The sequence below is a fragment of the Mastomys coucha genome, unplaced genomic scaffold, assembly GCF_008632895.1.
Source record: "Mastomys coucha isolate ucsf_1 unplaced genomic scaffold, UCSF_Mcou_1 pScaffold5, whole genome shotgun sequence".
NCBI lineage: Eukaryota > Metazoa > Chordata > Mammalia > Rodentia > Muridae > Mastomys > Mastomys coucha.
In genome coordinates, this window is record NW_022196911.1 from 13073725 (window position 1) to 13092501 (window position 18777).

At 47.3% G+C, this 18777-nt stretch overlaps 1 protein-coding gene across 8 annotated transcripts in view; it reads right to left on the bottom strand.

Annotated features, from left to right (window-relative positions):
• Positions 1-3631: 3631 nt before the first annotated feature.
• Ccr6 (C-C motif chemokine receptor 6) overlaps positions 3632-18777 on the bottom strand; it is a 20331-nt gene continuing 5185 nt past the window's right edge. Inside the window, exons 2-5 of one of the 8 annotated variants that reach the window (XM_031353196.1) lie at positions 15179-15320; positions 9297-9434; positions 8532-8619; positions 3632-6186 (exon numbers count right to left, since the gene is read on the bottom strand). In XM_031353196.1, coding sequence (XP_031209056.1) covers positions 5080-6180 — 1101 coding nt within the window. In that variant the 5' untranslated portion in view covers positions 6181-6186; positions 8532-8619; positions 9297-9434; positions 15179-15320 and the 3' untranslated portion in view covers positions 3632-5079. The remainder of the gene's footprint in view (positions 6187-8531; positions 8620-9296; positions 9435-15178; positions 15321-18777) is intronic. The other 7 variants (XM_031353193.1, XM_031353192.1, XM_031353190.1 and 4 more) reach the window with 7 other exon arrangements.

Consider the following 18777-nt stretch of genomic DNA (forward strand, 5'->3'; position numbering starts at 1 on the left):
CCTCAAGGTAGAGAGACTTCAAATCCCTTTAGTTCTGGGTTATTAAGGAGAAGTATCGGTTCAGATCCTAAAGGGGGTTAGAAGACCCATCAGCCTCAGGAATCAAAACAGGTCACCTGCTTTTACAGAAACTGTTCTGTTGCAGAGGATATGATCTACCACAGGACCAAGCCTACATGCTTGACGTCAGGAAGCCACTAGTAAGGGCTGCTATGACTCTGGATTGACTCGTGTTTGGGCAGTTGGGAGGGAGACCAGAAGGGAGATGGAGAGACTTCAGTGGCGCGTAGAGCAGCAAGGTTTACTCACTGGGTGAGTGCCTTGGGTTTTGGGCTAGAGAGCTGGAGCTCAGAGGACCCGTGAGCTAATAGGAGGGGCAGGACATGAGCCTCTGTCCAAGACCTCTGCTGCTCTCCATGCCAATCTGAAGGCTCAGCAGACCACCTGCATGTGCTGGTGGAATGTCTGCTTGGAGTTCCCATTTTCTCAATCCCTTGCTTCTCATCCTCCTCACGAGCAGCCATTCTCACAGACTTGACCTCCATGCAAGGTGCCTCTCCCCAGTGCTCCGTCAGAGCTGTCTGGCACAGAGTGTGCACTGTTCCACAGCTGTCCTGCCTTTCTCACACCAGAGGACACAGGTGCCATAGCAAAGACCACACGTTACCCACTTGCAGCCATTGATAGAGGGAGAGAGCTGGCGGTCTATGGGAGAGGCGACATTTGTCCCTGCTCTGCAGAAAAACTCCAGAGATTTGCTGTTAAAGTTAGCTACCCTGAAAAAAAAAAAAGTTAGCTACCCTGTGCTCTTTCCTCTGTCTCCATCCCTTTATTCAGCAAACTTCCCAGAATACTGTGGGATGGGACCCTGAGGATGTGTCCCTACCAGAGATAGGATGGTGTCTGAAACGGAGGTTACCTGGAACCCCAGAGGGCAGTACCACTCCAGCCTTGGTGCTGTCCTTCCCACCACAGAGTTCACCAGAGAGATGGAAACTACCCAGTGCTCTTGTTACAGGCTTTCTGTTGTTCTCAGGTCCATCTACCACAGCCATTGTACTTTGGAGTGGCCCCTCTTCTGCTTCACTCAGTGGCATTTCTGTTCCTTGTACCCAAAGGACCCTTACAGATGCGGAGCTAAATGCTGTAGGCTCTGGAACTGCTTTCCTCAGGGCAATGGAAAGAACAAAAACTGACTACTGAGTGGTCTCTGACTGAAAGAGGAAACGCTCCCATGGACAAGCATGACAGCTGGCAGCCCACAGGAGAGTGTGGCAGGTGCCCCTGGTCCCTGTGGCATGAAGGCTTCGAGGACTGGCAGAGCACTGAGGACGGGCCACCTTAGCAGCAGAGTGAGGGAGATGAGGGACACTAAGTCTGTGAGGATGGTTGCTTGTGAGGAGACTGAGACACTGGGGATGAGGGAATGAGGACTTCACACACAGACACTCACGCCACAGACAAGGGGCTACCACTCTCGGTGCAACTTTCCTGAGAGACTCTTTGATGGCTCGTAAAGAAAAAGTCTGGAATTCAGTCAGAGACTGACTCTGCAGATGTTCAAGAAGCCCAGAGCACTGCATTGTGGGTAGTCCCTTCCTTGGGAGTCAGAAGTTGTAGATGCAGCTGAGGGGCAGAGTGCACGCCCTGTGCACACAAGGCTCTGTTTTGTACCCAGCCCTGCAATACGAGAATGGGGAAGTCAAAGAGTCGGGGTGCTGGTTTGTGGAGTACAGGACCCCACAGTACAGCACCAACCCCCGGTGATGTGGCTCTGCAGACCACCCCCATGGCAGTGAGGAGTCCACGCAGCCTTCAGGAGGGGCAGTCAAGAACACAGCCCTGCCTGACCTCATCCCAGCCCACAAAGGTCTTAGGATCACAGCACAAGGGCTACGAGTATTTTTTAGTTTTATTGTTTGTTGTTATATTTTGATAAAGAGTCTCACTGTGTTGCATAGGTTTGACTTTGAACTACTGGTGATCCTCCTGCCTCAGGCTTAGAAGTTGCTGGGACTACGGGCAGGTGCCAGTATGCTCAGCGTCTGTCTTTCTTCCTTTCTTTTTTCTCTTTCTTCTTCTTTCTTTCTTCCTTTCTTTCTATCTATCTTTCTTTCTCTTTCTTTCTTTCTTTCTTTCTTTCTTTCTTTCTTTCTTTCTTTCTTTCTTTCTTTCTTTCTCTCTTCCTTTCTTTTATCTTAGATCATGGTTTCTAGCCATGAAAGGGGCGCAGGTAGATAAGAGGATAAAGGTGCTGAGTCAGCTGTTGGAAGAGCAGAGCCAGGGTGTGGTTTGGTCTCTGGTTCCTCAGCTACCCCAATACCCAGCAGCCCCCTCTGCCTCCGCCCCTCCCCTGTAGGCTGGCCCCCTCCCTCTCTGTGTTTCACTCAGTGTTGTTCCTTTCTCCCTCTGGATGCTAGAAGATGCCCATGGCCTCAACAAGGCAGTCTGTCCTCTGCCTTCATCAACACTTAGACTTGATGTAAAAATAAAAAAAAAAATAATAAAAAAAAATCCTGAGCTGAATGCTGTGGGCAGCTGGCAGAGGGACCCATGCCAGGGAGGCCAGTGTGGGATTCTGTTCATTTACAGGATGGTGGAATCTGTCACCTAAGGGTGATCCACTTTCTTTTCTAGTTATCTAACGAGAAACAGAATAATTAATACCTAAAACCAAAATAATTTCAAAGTCATTTCAGCCTTGGAACAAAGCATTTTCCATTGAGAAAATACTAAAATTGCTCCAGGGACACCATGTGTGCCTGTTAATTTTAACTATAGTTCCAATAGAGCCTAGGATCACCTGGGCAGAGCGTTAGTAAGGAGTTATCTAGATGGGCTTGGCCTGAAGGTGTGTGTGTGTGTACGTGGGTGTCTTGTTAGTTAGGTGTGAAGACCCGTCCTGAATGTGGGTGGTAGCCTTCCATGAACCAGCTGAACTGTGTAAAAAACTAAGACAGCAGTGAGCAAGGGCTCTTCCTCTGCTCCTGGCCGAGGCCGAGGCGGCTCTCCTTCACTGACTTCACCACCACAATAATGGGCAGGACCTAAAATCACAAACTGAAACAGGCCTCTTCTTCCCAAAGCTGCTGTTGGTTGGTCCCATTGGGTATTCTATTACAGCAACAGAAATTAAACCAGGACACCATGAAAACGGGATATGGTCTGTTCCCCACTTTCTTTCTTCATGGCTCTTAAAGCAAGACAAATAAAAAGACTCAGAATTGTTAAGGCTTGTAAATAAGTTTATATTTTAATGTGGGAAAAGATTGGAGTAAGCTGAAGAGTTAGGTTTCAAAGGCAGGGCTGGGGGGATGGTTCAGGTGGCAAAACCCTTGGCTTGCCAGCACAAAGACCAGGTGCTCAATGGCTAGAATCTATGTAACAACAACAAAAACAAAAAGAATGAAAGAAAAAAAAAGAAAAAAAAAAACCCTTGGTGGTTGTGTATGCCTTTAATCCCAGTGCTAGCTGAGGTAGTGGACCAGGCTCTCTCTGCCTGCCAGTCTAGCTACTCATTCAGCTCTGAGGCACTGAGAGACTTTGTCTTAAAAAAAAAGAAAAAACAAACAAACAAAAAAACCCAACCCCCCTGATACTCCCCTCTGCAAAAAACAAAACAAAAAACAAAACCAAACAGAGCCTGAGGAATATACTCGAGGCTGGCCTCTGGCCTCAAAACTTGAGCAAATACACACACACACTCACCACACTCACACACGCACTCACTCACTTACTATAGATGGCAACGAAGGCATTGCAACAGCTCACTAACCATTCCAAACCATGTATCTTATAGAACATGTCAGTATCTTGACATTCACATCAGCAACTTTTGTAATGAGATTTGTGTTTCCGCATCTCCAGTACACATTTGTCATCTGCTTATGCAGCCCTTTAAGGACTAGAGTACTATGAGCTTCTAACAAGGCAGAAGAGACTCACTGAAACCTGCTTTTATGACTATCTATGACTTTGGGTAGAGCTACCTTAAGACCAGTCTGCGAGCCAGGCATAGTGTGGCACAGGCCTGTAATCCTAGTTATTTGTAGAGCTGAGGCTCTGGGATTGCCAAGTTCAAGACCTGTCTGGACACCTGAGTGGGTCCCCTCTCTCTAAATGAAAGATACAGAAAGGCACTGGAGTATAATACAGTGGTAGCACAATTGCAGAACATTATGTGAGACCCTAGGTTCAATGTCTAATTTAAATGAACAAAAATAACCACTTGGTCTCAGAGGCCACCATACTTCCTAATACTCAGAGGGTAACTTGAAGCTCTTGGTGATCAGGATCTTCACCTCCGTTTCAGAACTGGAAGAATAAGCGCTTTCAACTACAGACAAGTCAAGTTTACCATCCACAGGATGAATTTAAACTGTGCCGGAATCTGCTAAGCCCAAAGCCCAGCTTGGAGCAGTATCCCAGCTTGCTTCCTCAGGCTCCACCCACCCCAGAGGGGAAAGGAGAACCACTGGGAACTATGTCCATTTGTGGAAGCAAGCTCACATGCCAAGAGCAAGCCCAGGTACCCCACTTCTTACTTGGTTCCTGTCCCCCTCTACCCAGGTTGATGTTCAGTTTATGGATGCTTGCTCTTGCCTTCCTCATCCACAGCCTAGCGCTTGCTGAGAAGATCAAAGGGAACCCGGTATTGGATCTTTGACTTGCCATCTGCTTCTCATGAGTTACAGGGGGGAAGGGGGTTGGGCTTTTGTTGGTTTCCCAAGCTACATCCCTTTTTTTGTGCTATGGGTTCTAGGGGTCACTAGGTCTGTGATCCCCTTCATGAACATTCCTGAATACGTTTATGTTCATAAGCATTTCTTAGTAATCCAGCATTCCCCACATCTTATTTTGTGGAACACCAACCCAGGAGGAGCTACAATGTTTTTTGTTAACCACACCTGGAAGAATTTAGCTGATAGTGCCATCTCCCAACCGGTTCCAATCTTGCAGGAAGCCTTTGCTGAATTTCCATAGTTACTATACATATTTGGCAATGGCTTTTTTTTTTCTTTTTCATATGTAATAGCAAGTTTCACGAAGCTTTCAGGGCATGTTGCTTGTGCTCTTGTGTTACATTGTAAAGGACGATGCATTATCATTTTCGACAGTCTCACTGGTCTGCCTGGAGATGTAACTTTCTGAGTAAATCCGGGCACAGAGGAAGCCAGGCACCTTGTTCTTTCTTCTCATACACCACACGTCCTTCATGATCTTCATGAAGTAGTTTCTGAATTTCTGTCCAATAAAGGCATACAGCACAGGGTTGAGGCAGCAATGCAGGAAAGCCAGGACCTCAGCCACATTCCTGGTGTAAGCGAGGACTTTCTCAGTGCTGCAGCTCCGGCCTACTTTGCCCGTGTTGACTGCAGTCACGAGAAGGACCACATTGTGAGGGATCTGACAAGTCAGGAACACAAGAACCACAGCGATCACAACTCGGATGGCTCTGTGCCTCTTGGAATTCTGGGCCTGCACCAAGGTCTTGATTATGAACAGATAGCAGAACACCATAAACAGCAAAGGGATGAAGAATCCGAAGAGCAGCTCGAGTCCCATACCCAGCAGTTTCCACCTGATAGGCTCCGGGACAGACTTGTACCATGACTCGCAGACCTCACGACCCTGCTGCCCATATTTCTTGTTGAAGATAAATGTGGGGCTCGAGATGATGATGGAAATGAACCACACTGCTACACAGATGACCTTACTGTGTGTCAGTGTTCTGGAGCGTACCCGAAAAGACTTGGTTGCCTGGACGATGGCAATGTACCGGTCCATGCTGATACAGGCCAGGAGCAGCATCCCACAGTTAAAGTTGACTGCATATGTGCCTTTCATCAATTTGCACAGCGAGTCGCTGAAAATCCAAGTGTTGGTGGCATGAGTAACTGCCCAGAATGGTAGGGTGAGGACAAAGAGTATGTCTGTGATGGCCATGTTCAACAGGTAGACGTCAGTCATGGACCTGGTTTTCTTGTAGAAGGCAAAAGTCATCACCACCATAATATTGCCCAGAAGGCCAAAGACACATATTAAGGAGTAGGCAATTGGCACAAACACCTTGGTGAACTTTCTGACCTCTTCTAGGGAGCATATCCCGTAGCTTGGAGGAATAGAATAATCTGTGCTGAAATAATCATCCGCTCCATAATTGGGCTCTGTGGAATTCATTGTTTCCTGGAAGATAATGAAAATAGAAACCGTGACAGCATGTTTTCAAGTAACCACACCTAGCCAAGCTTACAGACCCTGCCAAAATAAAGCAGATTCTCACCCCAGGCAGGAATGGTTCTCTATGTGGCTCTCAACTGGGAAGGACCTAAATGTCCAGGGGCACCCAAGTGACTCACATGTTCCCACACAGTGGAATAGCTGGTGAGTGGCTACGTGTATGTCAAAACCCCTGAATGGTCTGCTTCAATAACTGTGTGTAATTAGGCCCCAAGTAATGCTACTTTGAAAACTATCCAATGTTCCTTTACACAAATGTCCTTTCACCGACAGGTAGTGATAGAGAAGATCAAAGGACAGCTACAGAAAGTGCATGGGCCAGTAGGACTGAGGTGGCCCTGAAGGGTGGAATTGGTAGATTTGGGGAGGGTAAGAAGCTACAGGTGGTGGGAAGCACAGTAGGAGGCGTGACGGTTCAGGGTAGTGCAGAGGTGGTCACAGGGCAATGCTTTTGGGGGGTGTTGTGTATCCATTAGTGAGACCAATGCAGGGAGTGGTCAGGATAGCTCCTTAGCTGGAGGGGGTTGAGTAGAGATGGGACATGGTGATTTCTCCCCATGTACATTCTGTTGGTGGGGGAAAACTGATGGAATTAAAGACTACGAGGGTCAGCCAACCGCACTGTGTACCAATGCCCAGCTAGACTCTCCATGTAAGACAAATATTTATCTGCACGATGATAAGTCACAGTTTCCGAATTCAAGTATAACCAGTTGAATGAAAGCTTTAAAAAGTCTCCTGAGGCTAGGCACTGACCTACGACATAGAGTAAAGATGAGCCCGGCAGTCAGGGAGGTACCAGGTAAACACAACCACCTTAAACAATGTAATTCAGGCCTGTGCAGCTCCTGACAGCTCCTGCTGTAGGGAAGGCCAATGATGGCCATGCAGTTCCTCATGGTAGGGAGGACCTGCGTATGTGGCTGGTTCCCAGGTCAAGTCTGAGGTCATCAGGAGCAGAGACAGACAGTTGTTTGGATGCACATTATATTCAAGAGAGACTGTCTCAACTTACTCTTACTGATTAAAATGGCAAACCAAATCCAAAAGACCCAGGATTTGTAAGTAAAGTTGCCCCTGTCTCCACACAATGCTGTGAATGTGCTGGGCTAGCACCCTGGAACTCTTAATAATGCTAATCTCAGCACTGCTTTTGGATTGGCAATCAGAGCTCTTAGAAGATAACTGTCAAGCTTACTTGAATGGCAGACACTCACAGTACTTGGAAATGAATCAGCCTGTCAAACCACTACTGTTACCACAAGAATGGTGCATGTTGTTGCTAGGAAATCGCACTGGTCACAGATTGGTATCTGGGCCACCACAGCAGGTAGAGTCCTGATCACAATCCACCCGGATGCCTCAATCTGAGCAGTACTGTGTTCGCTGGAGACACGACCTGTCCATTCTCCTATGTTAGGAGAATTTGTGTTTGATGATAAAGAGGTTGGTAATTCTTACCTTCAATGTTTCTTTCTGTCCTTTAAAAAGTTGAGAGCAAAATAGACTGCCAAGATAGCAAGAAGAGAGCGGCTGGAGGTCCGAAGCCTTCAGCCTATTTTTCTGTATTTGTCTAAGCAACTGTAGACAAGATGCCCACAGCAAGATATTTTTCTGGGTTGTTTCTCAGGCTCGGAGTGTCCTCTTTCACACACGTCCACTCACAGGGTCTTACCATATGCAAACTACATGTATGTCATCGGCTTCTCGGTGTGTGATATGGTTGTCCTTGGTGTTCAAATGTTCCTAAGTCAGCAGTTCTCAAACAAGTAGGTATAGAAATAGTCTAAAGAACAAATTGATATTAAAGGAATCTATGAGAAATTGCCCCATGTTATCTTTTAGAGAGAAACTTTGGGGGTTCAGTGAGGTCACCTTGCTTGCTGTCAGCCACCTTGAGTAAAGTGTCACGGTCTACCATGCTTCGCTTGCCTCTTTTTGGCCTTTTACTCCTTCCAGGCCAATGTGTGCCAGAAAAATATCAGAGTGCTTAACACCCCAAAGATTCCTCCTCATCACCAAGTGTGCACCGGTGAAGTTTATATTATATCTTCAAAACATGAGTGTTTCTCAGCTTGCATCTTCTTCCTGTCTGCTCTTTAAAAGCACCCCACAGACACCCAGAGAACATCATTCTTAGACTGCTTACTCCGTAAGATGTCAGGGAAGGCTCGGCTGCTGTCCAAAGCTTCAAAACTGAAGGTGTAGGAGATGGCTTCACCATGAAGCAAGAGGACAAGAGTTTGCATCCCCCAATCCCCTGTAAGTGCCAGGTCAGTATGGCAGCTTACCTGTAACTTCAGCCTCCAGGGGAGAGATGGGACCCCCAGAGCAACTGGCTAGTGAGACTAACCACGCTCCAGGTTCGGGAGACTCTGCCTTAAAAAGTAAGATGGAATAGCAGCTGAAGAAGATTCATGACATCAGGCTTGGGCCTGAACACACATGTGCCCACACATGTGAACATCCATGTGTACATGTTCTACATAATACATGTGAAAAAATAGGATGAACGCTTTACCATTTATCTGCAGGTACAGAAAAGGTGAGTGTCCCCACTAAGGTATGGAGTCAGAACTCACTCAAGGATATTATGAAGGAGTCTTATGCACCAGGCACAGACTTGGTGGGTTACCACAAGTTTGCTGACATGTAGCCATCAATCTGGTCCTAAGCCTTGGGTTGTCGTGGTCACAAGAGAACAGATAAAGGGAAGTGCGACAGACTTTGCAAATCTATGACTAAATCTGAAATTTGAAAGTTGTCAGGAGAAGGAAGCATAGTCTGGTGTGCTGGCACCAAGAGATGGATAGGCTGCTGGCTGGGCAGTGGGATGGGTCACTGCTCTGTGGGTGTGATGATAATCCGTGTAGAACCTGTTCCTAGGCACACTAGGGCAGACCTTGACTGGCGTGGTACCCATGGAAATCTTCAGCTGAGAGCTTCTCATCATTCACATCAAGTGTAAAGAACAAAGGGAGGAGGCAAATGCATTTGTGTCTCAAAATGTCAAGAATCTAAAAAGATAACAAGGTGGATGACTGAAACCGACGTACAATGAATATGGGCGGAAGCAAACGCAGTGCATCGGATCCAAAATGTACAAGTCGATTGTGGAGGAAACAGAGAAGACTCCGCAGCTGGGCCATCTCGCTCACTTGCCCCCTGTATTTGCGTTTAAATTGTCAACAGCTCTGAAAAATCCAAGTTTTGCAAGAGCAGAACATTAGCCTTTATTTGCTAGGAAGCCCAATAAGCCTGCTGAACCTGTCCCAGCAGGCACAGCCGACTAGCTCAGTCACACCACCTACATCCCATTGTTCTGTTGCTGTGTATTTTGATGCTAAACTCTGTACCAGGAGGTCTAGGCCTACAAGTGAATTTTTGTTGTGTAAGCCTCGTACTTTAATTTAAAACTATTGGTTAAATAAAAATGGCTACAGCCAATTAATGGGGGCGGGGATTAGAGGTAGGTGGGTTTTTTGTTTGTTTGTTTTTTGTTTTTTTGAGTTACTGGTTGAGTGGGGCAGAAAGGAGAAGGAGAAAGAGACAGAGATGGAGAGAGAGTGAGCAGGAGAGAGGAGTAGGCACAATGAGAAGAGAGGAACCATGAGCACAAGTCCAGGAGAAACAGCAAGTATCTGGGGTACACCGCTCGGGAGATAGCTAGGCCAGAAGTTAGAAAAGTAGATCAGTGATTCCAACCCCACCCCACCTCCCACCCCCACCCCCAGCCGCCCAGTAATTGTTGAAGCCAAGTAAAATAACCATATCTCATTCATTTGTAAGCTAGTCAGGCATGTGCTTAAATGGGTTGTACTACAATGTCTCCCTGCACTTCAGTCACCCAGCCTTCAGACTTAGCACCAGCTTCACAGAGGCAGTGTTCTTGACACACCAGCAATGCTGTGCTCACAGATGGGAAGAGTCTAGTCCTTAGTCTTTGGAACCTGTGAGCATGTCTGGCAAAGGGACTTTGCAGACGTGACTAAGCCTAAGTGCATATACACACGGGACAGAGAATTGAGGGGACTCGGACCTCAAGACTCTCTTACCTGAGACAGAAGAGAGGGAAGCTTGGAATGGGAAGCATCTGCACTACTAATGGTGAAGGCAGAAGTAAAGCCACAAGCCAAGTGGGTTTCCTGGAGAGGCTAGCAAGGGCCCTCCCTCTCCCACAGCTGTTGTGAAAGGAACGGAGGCCTGCCCACAACAGGATGGGTCAGAGGCACAGATCCTCCATTAGAAGCCCCACAACAGAGGTTGGTATTAGATCCCTGGCTGCAGAACCGAAAGGGAACTCAGCCAACTTGGTGGCAGTGGTAGGAGACTCCCAGCTCAGCAAAATGAATGTTTGTTTAACTTTTAGGCAAAAACCACTGAAACCACCAGGCTCAGAATGAGGTCGGTGCCAGATCTGCACCTGTCTCTGGCCAGATTTACACAGTGATTAGGGGTTGAGGGAGGAGTGTGGGGATCCTTGGTGATGGAACAAGCACGATAAAGTGTTGTTTAGCTTCAGAAGTGGAGGGTCAGCTAGAAAGGACATTCGTCATGGCTTGAGAGACTATGACTTGAAAGAAGGGCCTCTACTCCACCTTAAAGCCGGACTCTGTCTGGGATTAGAGATACCATGAGTGACAGGAACAATTTCAGACAGTTCAACAACAGCAACACAAGCACCTTGAGACATGGTGACCCCCCCCCCTGCCCCAGTTTGAGTGGGTAAGTTGAACACAGGATGGGTTGCACGTCTTGGACCAGGAGCTCAAGAGAACAGAGACTGCAGATGATGGGTGAGCATGAGGTATAGCTAAAGGTCCTGTGAGACCCAGGAGTCTTATCTACAGATGCTTATCAGCAGAGTACCTCACGAGCCTGGACTTCTTATTGCATACATGTCTGGAGTTTATGGTGATATGAGCAAGGTCTCTTGGAAACGGGAGGTAGTTGCAGGGGCATCTCCTACCTGGTGAAGACTGGGGATGATAACATGGGGTGCTTTTCATTACTCTGAAACCTCATTCATTCCTAGTCAGTTGTGTGGGGTGGGGGGAAGAGGGGATTGGCCCTGCTCTAGGAAAGGACTGCTTCCTGTGCGAAGTGCCCATTCACGCCTATGGGTTATCAGAAAGCTTGCTGTCAGGTGAGGACCGTAGGTCCTCTGGATGCGTGTTTTCTCCCTTCCAAGCTGCAAAGCCTTAGTTTTCTAGGCATCTCCACAAGAAATCCATTCACATGAGAAGGAACAGTGTTCAACTCTGTGCAGCCCTAGTTGTTCCTGGCTTAACTTCATATGATAACTCCTTCCATGACATCTTCAGTGTCACCCCATAACCTCATATGCCAAAAGAAGAGGTAGAGGGAGGTGTCTTAGCAATATTTTAGGATATACATTGAGGGCCACCAAATGGTATATATGACTCATGCCCAGACACTTAAGCATGCACACTTGGCTGTCTTACTCTCCGTGATTCATAGGAAATCTTCCATCCAGGACCCCCATGTACTTCCCTTTTCCAAGTACCTTCCTCCCCCAATCCCTGTGTAACTATTAAGATAACTTTAATAAAATCTCCATATCTGCTTTGGACTAGCTATGCCTGAAGTTCTTTTCTGCGTCAAACCCATAAAACTTGATTTGGCATCTTTCAAGGTTCCTAAAAGATTACAGGCACTCCCTGGACTGCTGAGGGTGACACTGTGGAGCTGTGTCTCTGTCCCCTCTACTGCTTATGGGACCTTTTGAGCCAGTGTGTTCTCTGGAAGAGTCTTTGAAAAATGCCGGCCTCAAAAAGGCAGGCACAAGGGCTCCCCAGAGCCTGTCCCTGGGCCATGCTATGCTGAACTTCAGTGACTTACCATCTCGGCAATTCTGTTCCCCCTGATCTGGAAAGGAGAGCTTCACAAGTCACAGTGACCTCCCTCTTTTCTTTCTTTGACATGCTGACCCCTGTTATCCTCAAGTGGAACCTGTTTCTCAGGACTGGAAAGATCAACCTCCACTCAAGGTGTGTTCACTCCCTTGATTAGCTTCTTATGGATTGGCTCTAGAATCAGAAACCAGCCCTTGGGGACGGCACAGCTTTGAATGGCTTTTCAGAGGCACCTTCTCCCCTCTCTCTGTTCACCCTCTCTCATCTTTGCTCTCTCTTTCCCCTCTTTCTTTTCTCTGCCTTCTCTCTCTCTCCTCCCAGTGCCCAAATGATTAAGTTAGCTCATGGCTTTCACATTTAAGGTTTGAAACCACATAGGCTCACCTCTTCCACTTTCTAACAAAAGGATCAGTGTCAGGGTGCCAAAGTGGAGTTCCTGCTCATGGCCTGGGCCAACCCTGCTTCTGCCTCCAGGTTCTAACACTTCAGAGGCAACTTTTTTAATCTCATAGAAAAAGAAACTGCTACTCGAGGGGAAATTCAATACGAGTAATACTTTCAGCACAGTCTAAAACTAATCTTTAATGTACTGTAATATGGTTCCCTAGAGCCATTTTCATTATGGATTCTGTGCAAAGAAACTGTTTCTAAAGGTGACATGCATCCCACTCTCAGGGCAGTTAGAGCCTCGGATGGTACCAGAGAGTAGATGATAATCCTGGGAGAATGGTTATGGCTGGCTTTGAGATGGGACAGAGACAGGCAGCCCAGAAAGAGAGGGAAGAAGAGGGAAGAGGGAGAAGGAAGGAGAGGTAGAGGGAGGGGAAGAGAGAGGGAGAATGGGATGGAAGGGGAGAATGTGTTTATGCATGTGCCCAGATCTGTATGTGTGTGGATGTCTGTTTATGTATATATGTGCATATGTGTAGATGCATTGATGTTCATGTATGTAGGTATGTAGGCATGGACACTTGTGTATGAATGTACAAATCTACATGCATGTGTCTACAGGCCTGCGTGTGTTGTCTGTACATGAGCATTTCTAATGGTATATACGGATAGGTGCATGTCTGTGCATATGTGTACATTTGTACGTATATGCATGCATGTTGTATACTGGCCTAGGTATGTATGAATAAGTACCTATGCAGAAGTCTGCAGAGAAGTATACATAGACAAGGGGTATGTGTATGTGCATGTGTTCAGCTGTGTGCAAGCTGCAAATCAAGTTCCAGTCATATGTGGGGCATCAAGATCATTGCTTTCTGTCTGATGCCGATGCAACCTTCAGAGCTCCTTCAGGCAGGCAGCATGCTAGTGTCCCAGCAGATAGGTCGCAGCCCATCTGAGACTATTAACTGTGTTTAACCCCCTGCCCCCATCACCCTGTCACCCACCATCTGGGTCACTTTGGCATGCAGTTCCTACAAGACCTTCCTTCCATCATAAGTTTTTTTTACTACAATGGTGGGTGTTTGGTGTGAGTGTTAAAAGTTCACTGGATTCACAGGCATGCTGACTTCTTTGCTCTGTCCACCTCAGTGCAGCTGAAACTCAACACTACTTCCTTCTGCTTTTGGACTGGTTAGGAGAAACCCAGAAGGTATTTTCCAGTGATTTGCTTTCTTGTCTGGCAACCTACTTTTATACTGTATATTTTGTTTGCTTTGCCTTTTGAGGCAAAGTCTCATTGTTTAACACAGGGTGGAGCTGTACCCACAATCCTTTGCCTTTATTTCCTGATTTCTGGGAGAACAGGCTGGTGCTATAAGCACAGAGAATATTTCCTTTATTAATTTGGAGGATTTAAAACTGCTTCAACAGGAGCTGAAATGCTGGTCTCCGCAATGTCCCACGCACAGCCTTGCATTGCCTAAAACCACTACCTCTGTGCCGTAGGGCTTGGTTTCAAATCTCTCTGTGTACTGAGTTAAAGAATTGCATTTGTAGGGGTCTAGAGAGATGACTTCATTACTAAGAGCAAGTACTGCTCTTTCAGAGGAGTAGAGTTTCATTTCCAGCACGAGTTGGACAGATCTTGACCCCTTACAATTCAAGCTCCTGTGGGTCCAACACCTTTGACTTCTATGGACACTTGCACTAATGTGTTCATGTACCCACCCGCATATACACAGGACAAAAAATTAAGGAAAACATTACATTGCTGGGACAAAGTGCAGCTAGGGTAGAGCCATTGTCTACCCTGAGGTAGACATTCCTGAGGTCTGTGCTTCACTCCCAGCACAACAAAAACAATAAGCTGGGCCTGGTGGCCCTTTGCTGTGATCCTAGGTCCTCAGGAGGGTGACACAGGAGAATAGCCTGGGATTTGAATGTGGATTTGAAATCAGGCTATGCACCCTAGTGAGGCCTTGTCTCAAAATAAAGAAAAAATGCATCTAGGAATATAGCTCACTGGTAGAGTACATGCCTGGCATGCACAGTACCCTCCTAGATTCCATTCCTAGTAATACACAGACACACATGCACACACATGCATATACCACACACACACCACATACACATAAACATACACACACCATACATACATAACATACACACACCACATATGCATACACACCACACACACCATACATACCATACACTAAACACATGCCAAACATACACCATACACACACCATGTACACACATACACACATACTATACTACACACACACTATACACACATACCACGCACACATACACCATACACACCACATAACACACACACACACACACACACACACACACACACACACACACACACACCCTTCCTCTCCAGGCTGATGTCTCTCAGATACTTCCTAAAGAAATCAGCAGTAATCTTCAAAGCTCTGGTGTGAGGCAGTGAGAATAAACTTCCCAGCTAGCCATACAGAAAGGGCCAGTTTCTAGAAAACATGCTCCTCTCCTAAAACCACATAACAGAACCATAGGGACCTATTACGTGGAAGTTTGGTGTGCCCACGTCTCATAGGAAAGTGTCCCTACCATAGGTGGGGATGTCGGAGAAGCTAAGACACATCTGCAAAAAAAATCACTGGGAAAGGATGCATGCTCACCCCAGGAAACGATGAGCTCCAAAGTGGGCCGGCCAGGTACTCCTGCCTCAGTGGCTGTCCAGGCTCCAGTCCTAAGAATGTGAGGACTATTCTGTTGACAGATGCAACCAGCAGTGCTCATTGAGAGACGGGTAGTGAGATGCTAGAATTGCCAGAAGAAAGTCACCAACTCACCACTTCCTATTTAAAAGCAACGCCTATCTGCCTGGATGCAAATGGTTAACCATGTACAGCCTGTAAGTTTTAAAGGAATTATTAAGTACCATCACCATCACTATCACCACCACCATCATAACCATCACCTGACTTGGAGTCAAACCAGTGCAAAGAAAGAGGAGAGAAGAATTTGGTTTTGTGGCTTCTCAAGGCTGAGAGCCTTTGTGCTGTTTTCTACCTGAGGTGTTGGCATGGGTCTGGGTCCCTATCAAAGTCTGCTGGGACTGAGGATGCTGGAGCCGCCTGGAGGCAGTGTGAGCATTTGCAGGGTTCAGAGAGGCTGAAGACAGGATTTAGAACCTGAGTTATGCCCTGCTGTGCCCCAGCAGTCCTACAGCCACAAGAAAGATGCTGCCCCAGACTGCAGCCAGCTTCCACAGTGGTCCCCACCTCAAGCACTGGAGAGAGAGAGAGAGGAGAGGAGAGAAGAGGAGAGAGAGAGAGAGATGAGAGAGAGAGAGAGAGAGAGAGGGATTTGCACAGGACAGAGATGGGGGAATAGCCTTCAGGGATGCTGGCTTCCATTTTCACACAGTGAGATTGAACATAGGGATGCCTAAAGCAGAGCTCCTTGTCTCCAGGAAATGCCTGGTAAGGGTCCCCATGACTGCCCTGCCCTTAGCCAGATCCTAGGAAACAAGAGGTAAGGACTCACTTAGGAAACTCACTTTCAGGTATAAGTGTTTGTTGTGTAGCTAGCTCCTCTGAATTGAGACACTCCCTCCTGGATTCAAAAAGTAAACAGTTTACAGTTGAGGAAACTGAAATTTACAAGATCCATAAGGACCCTCTCCAAGGTTATGTGCACAGTAACAATGGCTGAAGGGAGGAGACTCCAGACCGGGAGCTCCAGGGCCATCAGTGCCACAGGGAAGGTCCCAGGATACAGTCATCTTTGAATTACATAGCCCTCCTTTCATGTTTTTTGTTTGTTTGTTTTTTGGGTTTTTTTTGTTTTTTGTTTTTGTTTGTTTTTTTGTTTTTGTTTTTGTTTTTTGAGACAGGGTTTCTCTGTGTAGCCCTGACTGTCCTGGAACTCTCTGTAGACCAGGTTGGCCTCGAACTCAGAAATCTGCCTGCCTCTGCCTCCCAAGTGCTGGGATTAAAGGTGTGCACCACCACCGCCCGGCATAGCCCTCCTTTTAAAAAGCTTATTTTATGTGTGTGAGTGCTCTACTTGCATGCATGCCTATGTACTGCATGTTCATCTGGTGCTCAAAGAGGTCAGAAGAGGGCATCTGAAGACCCCCTGGAAGTGAGGGTATGAATGGATGCTAGCTGCTATGTGGGCACCGGGGATCAAAGCCCAGGGGTACTCTACAAGAACAAGTGCTCTTAACCACAGAGCCATCTCTCCAGCTCCATAGGGTAAAGAGATTTCTCTTCATGTCTCCAGTAGTTTAAATATGAGAGAAGCATAGACTCACAGAACTGTGAAGTCGTTCACACCTCAGTGGCCAGCAAGCAAGTCCCAGGAAACGCTAAACACAGCACAGGGGAGACACAGTGGTAAGTTCCGAGCAGGGCTGACTGACCCCCACTCTCACTTCCTAGAGATGCTGACCACGTGGCCTCGCCACCCATGGCCTGCCTGGCTCAGTCTGGATACACTTCGTTTTTACACCTTTCTGCACCAACAGAACCCTGAACTCAGCTTGTTCCCAAGCTTAAATGTAGAGGAAAAGTAGAACCTGCTCTGCCCTGCCCTGCCCTGCCCTGCTCAGTTCCTCTGAGGAACTGGCTGTCACGACGGGATCTTTGTCCACCCGGAGTCCTGCTCACTGCCTGCATTGCCAAACTTTCCCACCGAAGACTTCATGGCTCTGCTTGCCTGCCCTTGGCTCTCCATGGGAGGTGAGGAGTCTGCAGACCTTGTGACCCTTCTATCCACTTCCCTGTTCTCTCCCAGAGCCGGGGAGTAGTATTCCAAGTAATCTAGGACTCTGCTGTGGGAAGCCTGTGCTGCACCTATATCCTTCTATGCCTAGAACTGTCACACACACACACACACCCAGGAAGAAAAGCTGAAAACCCTTCTCCCTGGTCTCATTCTTCCCCCTGCTCCGGCATCTCTGGGGCATCTGCTCCTTTCTGGAGTAGAAGCTGGTAGGAGTACTCCCCAGGGAATTCACTGGCTGCACGAGGAAGAAGTCAGGCTCCTAGGATGCTTTGGGGATATGTAGGCTGTCCTGTCCTGTCCCCCCCCCCCGACAAGCTCCCCGGCCCCCCAGTCCTCCCAACTCTTTTCATGACCTTGCTATAAATATGAGATGAGATCTCACTATGTAGCCCTAACTGTCCTGGAATTTGTTGTGGAGAGCAGAGATCTGCCTGCCTCTGCCTCCTGAGTGCTAGGATCAAAGGTGTGCGCCCTACAGCTGGCTGAACTTTTTTTTAAAAAACTGCACCAGAAAAAAGAGCCCCCAGAAAAGACTTGCCTGAAAGAAATAAAAATCAATAAAACAGATGTAACTTTGTTAAGGACCAAACAGAAATCCTGCATTTTGGGCTAAAATAATGTGGGACAACCACCATGAAGGCACATCTTCCCCTGAAAATGGGGACTTTACTGACCTCCCTTCTCCACCCAAGAGAGTAAAGTGAACCACAGAACACTGCCCCCCCCCAAGCTTCTACAACCCCCACCCTCACCCAGCTTTCCAGGGCTCTCAGACCACACCAGATGACTTCCGTTCCAATGGCCGCTGTTCCTTGTCCTCTGTAGCTAGTACAGAGCTGTGGCCTCGCAAGCTTTATGGTGCTTTGTGTGTTCTCTGGTTCAGTAGTTCTTCCACATCTCAAAGAAAAATCCACACTGTACATCATCCTGAGTGTGTTTGTTTTTATCTGGGAATGCCCCATGCCGAGCTCCACCCACAAATGTGAAATGTCACAGTGCCTCTGCATGGATACTCTATGGTACATAGAAAGTAAGCCCCTCTGTCGGCAGTAGTACAATTTATATTAGCACTTTCCAGTCTGAAGGTGATGCAGCCAACGTGAAAGTTTCATTTGGAAGAAAGTCTAGAAACAGCTGGGTGGACTGACAGGTCATTGGGCAGTGTGTTTGAGCCTCCACCTTCTGGTAAACAGGAGAGGACCTGAGTGTCATCTAAGGTTCTCAGGTGGGGGAAATCAAGGACTGTGGGCCTGCAAAGTCTTGGGCACTCCTGACCCAATTAGGTTCCAAAAGCCAGACATTGGTTGTGTCTTAAATCTGCCTCTGCATGGGCAATTAAGCCTGACATCTTGTTAAAGATTCAGAGGGCCTAGGGTGACTTGACACAGCTTTGCAGTTATGACTGAGTTCCATGAGGGGCCACAGGAAGAGAGGGGCTTCAGAGAGAGAGAGGGGTAGGGAGAGGGAGAGGAGGGGGAGGGGA